We start from the raw sequence: 6,239 nt of genomic DNA, 5'->3' as shown, positions 1-6,239 counted from the left end.
TGTACCTTAAAGCCTGTCACTTTTATCAGAAATTTTATAAATTGTGAAATATTTTGACAGGCAGAGGAGAGTTAAAGATTTAAAATTCACTAGAGATTTGGATGCTGAAAATGCAGCATGTCTCTGAGAGGGGGATTGTACTGCAGGAGCAAAAGGAAGCTGAGCTGTCATGAATAGCACAGCTTGAGTAGTGACAGGGTAGCTAACCATGGTAGCAAAGCAGCGCCCTAAATCTCTGTGCTGACCTTGATACTTTGTCTGACATGTTACTACGTTTTAAACCAGTTATCAGGGACTCTCTGGATGCTGAAACAATAGCAAAGAGGGGTGAACTGCCTGCCTTGGCTCCAAAACAGGTAACAATGAAGCCTGGTGATTTAATTTTAATAACTTTTATTTAATCTACAGTTTCAATCTTTTCAGTCTCAGTGTTAGCCATTTGCCTGTCAGTTTTGAGAAGTCCCCAACACATGAGTTTATTTTACAGCATCAAATGTTTTTTTGTGTGTATCCATGTGTCACCATTTACACTGCTGACCTTTAGGGTCCATTAAATATAGTCAATAAAATGTAGTGCAAGGGAAACAGAGTTAATATTAGAAGACAGGCAGTGGTGCTGAATTTTTTAACTAGTGTGTTCAAATCACTTGTTCCTTTCATGAATTCAAGGAGGCTGGCATAAAGGTTTCAATTTACCCCTTTCCTACCTCTTGCTATCCTGGTTTTCAAAACCCTCAAGTTAAAGCATTGGTCTTGCTTCTCCAATCAGTTTGGATACAGTAAATTATTTTCCCTTCTTTTGAGTCTGCTTTTTGTCTGAGGTTTGTACACCCATTGTTGGCTGGCACAGTGCAGCAATGATCCTTTCTGGGACCTTCATGCTTTTCCAGGATGTTTTGCCAAGGGATTGAGACTTCTGCTCACGTATCTATAGGACAGAAGGTCTCCAACCTCTTTCAGGAGTCAGGTTCACTCATTGAAGGCTGGAGTATTTCGTCACATTCAGCTTCTGACTATTCCAGTTTAATCTAGTTGCTTTAGATCTTTCTCTAGGTTCCCATGAGCTGCTGCTATTGCTACCAGAGGACTTGCAAAAGGAGCTTCTGGAACTTTTTTATTCCTTGTTCGCTTGTTGCAACTTTCTCATACAAAGTAGTCATTCGTACTGTGAGAACACAGATCATTCTGTGACCATTTAAAATAACTTTTACACAAGAGAACTAGTTTAATACATTTAATAATCACAATCTAGAAAAATAACATCTCAAGAAGAAAACAAAAGAAGGGATATGTTTTTGTCATAATTCCCTCCCATTGCAGCAACCAAGATGAAATAAGCAGATGACTTAAGAAAGGGTGAAAGCTTTGCTTTTAGAGGTTCCTAGCAACTTGGCCTGCAGGAAGAAAATTCCATTTTTTAAAATACTAAATCTGATTGTGATGGTTGTTCTGTTGCCTCAAGGGCCTGGCTGATTCAGAGTGTCCTTGTTCTATGCACATGAATTGACATGAGGATCCAAACAGTAAGTGCCTGCTATTGGTAGCTTTTCTAATCCCTGGAATTTCTGATCCTGAGCTTCTTATGCTGAGGAAAGGGGCATCTTTTGTTGGGCAACCTAGGGTGCAGGTCAAAGTATACAAGTTCTGTTTTTCAGCTGATTCATCCTGAGCTGTTCACTTGCTGTACATAGAAGCTTGCAGCCAGTGTTGAGACTACAGAAAACACAAATGTCTAACTGTGAATCTGGCAAAAACCAGGCAGGGAATCACAGCAGCAGATACAGCTGAGCTTTGCCTCATCAACGCCTCCTCTGTGGTGGAGGTGGGGGCCTATTCCTTATGTTTTTGCATTTGGGAATATGCCTCTCAGCTACTCGGGGAGCAAACTTGCGTCCACAGTAGGTGCAGGCAACGTAGTCTGGATTTTCGATGGGAGGCAGTGGGGGCAGGCCAGACACCTTCCTCCCCTTAGCGAGGATTTGCTCTGCCTGGCGGGCCTGTGACATGATGTGGATGAGAGCCTCGTGCTTCTGTTTCCAGTTGCTCTTTCTGGGTGGTGTTTTACTCTGCGGAAGGGAAAGGCAGTCAGGGCAACTGGGACCACCATCAGCCTCCATTCTCAAACTTACACTCAGAGCCCAACCCATGTCTCCTGTCCCTGTGCATTCCCTGTTGATGTAAAACCCAGCCTGAGAAGCTGAGTCCCACAGAGGGAATCAGAAAGACCAGCACAAAGGAGGATGTAAAGGAAATACTGATGGAAACATCAGTATTTAGAAAGAGCTTGAGGATAACCAGAAAAGCAAGCAGTAGGGCCAAGGAACTAAAGAGGGTTGCTACATCTCCTTTGCAGGAACAGAGCTGCATGTTTCCACTACCTTCATTTTAACAGACTCTGCTATTATCTGGATTTTTCAGTCAGCTCCCTGCAGCCCCTGATGTCACAGAGTTTTACTGCAGCAGAACCAGTCTGCATCCTAACTACAGCAAGGAAGTGAGCTTTCTCCAGTAGTGCACCCTTAACACGTTATAAAGCCAACTCAGGACTCCTGCTTCCATCTATGAGATTTTAAATGGATCTATTTATCCATTTGGCAAGAACCTTTCAGAGGCAATAGCTGTATTGTATCCCTTGGCCCCATGTACATGGGAAGGTGCTTGCATCTCAGTCAGAGGTTGAAGTGGAAGGAATGTGAACAGTAGATGTGGATCCAGGGAGGCAAAGGGACTGCACATTACCTGAGGACTCCTTGAGCTCTTCTGCTGCTGATACTGTTCCAGTTCTGTTCCCCTAGCTCTGGCCTTGCTAGAGTCAAACACTTTCCTCTTGGAGTCTTGGTTCTTGCCACAGATACTCATGTGTTTCTCAAGCCTTGTGCAGAGAAACTTACGTCTGCAGAAGCTGCACTGTCCAAAGCCTTCCTGCTCCACAGCACCGTCAGCCTCCATGTGTGGCAGCTCTGCAGATGGGTGGTCATCAGAATCTTGGTCTGAGAGGGCGGAGGGAGAAAGGCTCTGCTTTGGGACCAGTTTTGAACCAGAAGCTAAATGCTCCGTGGATATGTTGTCTTGTGTTTTGCTGTTTGTTTTGTTGTGTTTTGCGGCCACCAGCCACTCCTTGAGTTTCCCCACAGCCAGCTCTTGGGGGTGGGGAGTGGTGCCAGACTTGGGAATGGTGTCCTCTGCAGACTGTGCCCCGCTGAAGATCTCAACACCTGGCATGTCTGCAGCTCTGAAAGTTTTCTCTTCAGGGTGCCTTGTGGCCTTTTGCTCATAGGTCCTCTCCACTTCACTTCTCTCCTCTACTTTGATAAGATCCCTCTCTCTTTGAATCCTCCTAAGTGTCTCCTCTGTCCTCTTTAGCTTCTCTCCAAGAAGGGCCTTTTTCTTTTGAATTGCCTCTTCTAGGTTCCTTCTATCTGCCTCCAGCTTTAGGATGTAGGCCAGCTCTCTCCTGTATAGATGGGGAGCTGATGGTTCAGGCTCTTGTGTCCAGGGGCAGAGCACTGCAGCTAACTGAGATCTCCCTGCTGGAGCCATCTCTTTGTTTATTGAGCTTGATCTACTATTTGGAGCTTCCTGCACGTGGGGGGAACTTCCAGTGCTGAGCAGTGGATCACTTGCACTCTTGTGGTGAGAAATTGGTTGCAGGGGATATGCACGGTCCACTCCTTCTTTATGTCTGCCTAACGATTTAGCTGACAGAGTACAAGTCTGGCCGATGAGATACTTGCTCTCTAGTCCACCTGACCAGAAGCCTCCATGCCTGGGCTTGTCCTGAGTGCTTTCTGCAGACATAGAATAGGAATATCTTTGGTTCTTTTGTGCATAGAGATCTTTTAAACTTTCCTCTTTGTCAATTATGAATCCGTGCTGAAAGTTGCCCTTCTGGTATTTCAGCTGGGAACCAGGAGAAAACTTAGTAGCTGCCACCACAGGAGCCACCGGTGGAAAAAAATCCATTCAATGCCTGAGAAAGAGCGTGAGGTTAGAAGCAAAGCCATTGCAAACAATTTTATCCAAACTGGACAAATCTTCTCCTAGCAGTTTATGCATGAGCACTGCAGACAGAGGTTATAATAAGTATTAGTAAAGGTTTGGTAACTTTTCTGCTTTCTGTAAATCTTTACATTCCTCCCATCTTGGGAGCTTCCATGCTGCCTCTTCTAGTCCCAACCGTTTATGTAGCCAGAAATAAGACACACTTTTATTTCTCTTTCTGTCTGAGCCCTGCCTTACCGTGGTAGCAGCAGAAATATACTGCAATGACAGAGGAATTGTTATAGTCCCCAGGCAGTTTCCCATAACGTGTCCCTTCACTTCTGGCAATGTGATTCATCACTCTGTCACACACATCTGACATGCAGGAGTCCCACCAAGCTCGGCACAATCTTCCTGTGGCTCGTTCCACCACATCCCCCGAAGTGCGTCGGGTGCTCACGCCGCGGGGCGAGCGGGATTACCTGCGGGGCTGCGCCCGGCGCTCCGCCGGCCTCCCTCCTCGGCAAGCTGCGTCGCCGCACGCCGCGCTTACGGCCCGAGACCCGACCCTGCTGCCGCTGCCCGCGGCTCCCGGGGCCCCGGCGCGGAGCTGTGCCCGCCGCGAGGCTGAGTCCGCCGCGCCGTCCTGGCGCTGCTGGCGGCTGTTGCCGGGAGACCGGCGCCGCTCCGGCCGGCGCGCGCCCCTGGATCGCTCCCGGCCGCGCGGCCGTTCCAACGCGGCACGAGCGCGGCACCCGTGGGCGGCCCTGATGCATTATTCATGAGGCGGTCCTACATGCATTATTCATGAGGCGGCCCTGATGCATTATTCATGAGGCGGTCCGACATGCATTATTCGTGAGGCGCTCGGATGTGCATTATTCATGAGGCGGCGAATGAGGGACCGACCCCGCTGCGGCTCTTCATTGGCCGCGGAACGGAGGCCACGCCCCCGGCGCCCGCCAGGCGGCGCAGGCGCGGCGGGGCGCGCGGCGCTGCAGCGGCCGGAGAAGCGGGAGGCGGCGGCGGTGCCGCCATGGCGGACGTCGAGGGCTTGGTGTCCGTGGACTACGAGGTGTACGGCAAGGTGCAAGGCGTGTTCTTCCGCAAGTACACCCAGGTGCGTGCCGCGGTCCCCGGGGGCGGGCTGCCCTGCCTGCCTGCCGGCGTGCGCCGCGCCCCCTGTCAGCCCCCTGCGGCGCGTTGGCGGGGCCGAGCCGCGGCCTAGGGCTGGGCTCCGGCTGCTGCTGCTGCTGCTGAAGGGGGCTGGCATCGCGGTGCTGCTGGCAGCCCGACCGCGTTATGTAAGCATGACTGAAGAGAGAGTTTCAGCCCCAGTTTTTCGCGTGAAAGAATATTGCGTAGTCGAGTGAATCCTCTACTGCTTTCCTGTTGCCCTGAGCCAAAGGAACTTCCTTGGGGGGCTGTATCTTGCTAACAAAATTGGGTCCTGTATGTGAATGTTGTTCTGTTGCTCTCTTATAGTTTGTATTAACCTCATTTTGCTCTGCATTGTCTTCTCAGGGAGAGGCTAAGAGACTGGGGCTTGTTGGCTGGGTCCAAAATACCAGCCACGGCACTGTTCAAGGGCAAATCCAGGGTCCAGCTGCCAGGGTGCGGGAGCTGCAAGAATGGCTCAGGAAGATAGGAAGTCCCCAGTCCCGTATCAGCCGAGCAGAGTTCAGCAATGAGAAGAAGATCGAGGCGCTGGAGCACAAGGAATTCCAGATTTTGAAGTGACTTTGTCCAGGAAGAAGCAGTCTGGAGCATGAGCTGCCTTCACGGAACATTGCCTCTCTTCCTCACTCATTCAGTCAGCCAATGTTCAGCTCTAGAGAACTTTATTTTATTAAATTTCTAATTTATTGTTTTGTTAGTTTGATGCTCAGCTGTTCACAGAATTCCAGCGGGTAGAGGAAAAGCTATGTTGTCTCTGATAAAGGGGCTGTTCAGGGCCAGAACCTCTGTTTACAAGTGTATGTGCTTTTGGGAGTTGTACATAAGATAAGTCTGAAACTGGTAGAGTGCGGTGCTCATGTGAAGGAAATCAGAGGGTCAGTGCCGCTAGAAAACATAATTAAAAACATTATTTCTGTGTACTAAATGTCTCAGAAACTATTTTATCCCAGAAGTTGATATTTTCTGTAGAATAAAATTGCTTGGATTTCGCCTCCTGTGTGGAATGGATGTCGGATGGAGGGGCTGAGTGGATGACGGCCTCGGAGCGGGATCTTGTTGCCAAAGCTGCCCTTCTCCCT

At 49.2% G+C, this 6,239-nt stretch overlaps 2 protein-coding genes across 2 annotated transcripts; one reads left to right on the top strand and one right to left on the bottom strand.

Moving 5' to 3' along the window:
* Positions 1–1,220: 1,220 nt before the first annotated feature.
* Positions 1,221–4,584, bottom strand: ZC2HC1C (zinc finger C2HC-type containing 1C). The gene is made up of 3 exons (XM_041471932.1): positions 4,464–4,584; positions 2,740–3,970; positions 1,221–2,066 (listed from the first exon to the last, which is right to left on the bottom strand). Exons 2-3 carry the CDS (start codon positions 3,961–3,963, stop codon positions 1,800–1,802), a joined length of 1,491 nt encoding a protein of 496 aa, XP_041327866.1. The 5' UTR covers positions 3,964–3,970; positions 4,464–4,584; the 3' UTR covers positions 1,221–1,799.
* A 361-nt stretch (positions 4,585–4,945) lies between these two features.
* Positions 4,946–6,150, top strand: ACYP1 (acylphosphatase 1). Its single transcript, XM_041471799.1, has 2 exons — positions 4,946–5,101; positions 5,506–6,150. Exons 1-2 carry the CDS (start codon positions 5,018–5,020, stop codon positions 5,719–5,721), a joined length of 300 nt encoding a protein of 99 aa, XP_041327733.1. The 5' UTR covers positions 4,946–5,017; the 3' UTR covers positions 5,722–6,150.
* Positions 6,151–6,239: the final 89 nt, after the last annotated feature.

Source organism: Pyrgilauda ruficollis, unplaced genomic scaffold (genome assembly GCF_017590135.1).
Source record: "Pyrgilauda ruficollis isolate IOZ18807 unplaced genomic scaffold, ASM1759013v1 scaffold28, whole genome shotgun sequence".
Classification (NCBI taxonomy): Eukaryota; Metazoa; Chordata; class Aves; order Passeriformes; family Passeridae; genus Pyrgilauda; species Pyrgilauda ruficollis.
This window is presented reverse-complemented; position numbering and strand designations above follow the sequence as displayed.

Coding starts and splice junctions, on each gene's coding strand:
- ZC2HC1C (XM_041471932.1), bottom strand. CDS start 3,963: ATGGATTTTTTTCCACCGGTGGCTCCTGTGGTGGCAGCTACTAAGTTT. Junction 2,067..2,739: donor AGAGCTCAAGGAGTCCTCAG/GTAATGTGCAGT, acceptor TCCCTTCCGCAG/AGTAAAACACCACCCAGAAA.
- ACYP1 (XM_041471799.1), top strand. CDS start 5,018: ATGGCGGACGTCGAGGGCTTGGTGTCCGTGGACTACGAGGTGTACGGC. Junction 5,102..5,505: donor TCTTCCGCAAGTACACCCAG/GTGCGTGCCGCG, acceptor TTGTCTTCTCAG/GGAGAGGCTAAGAGACTGGG.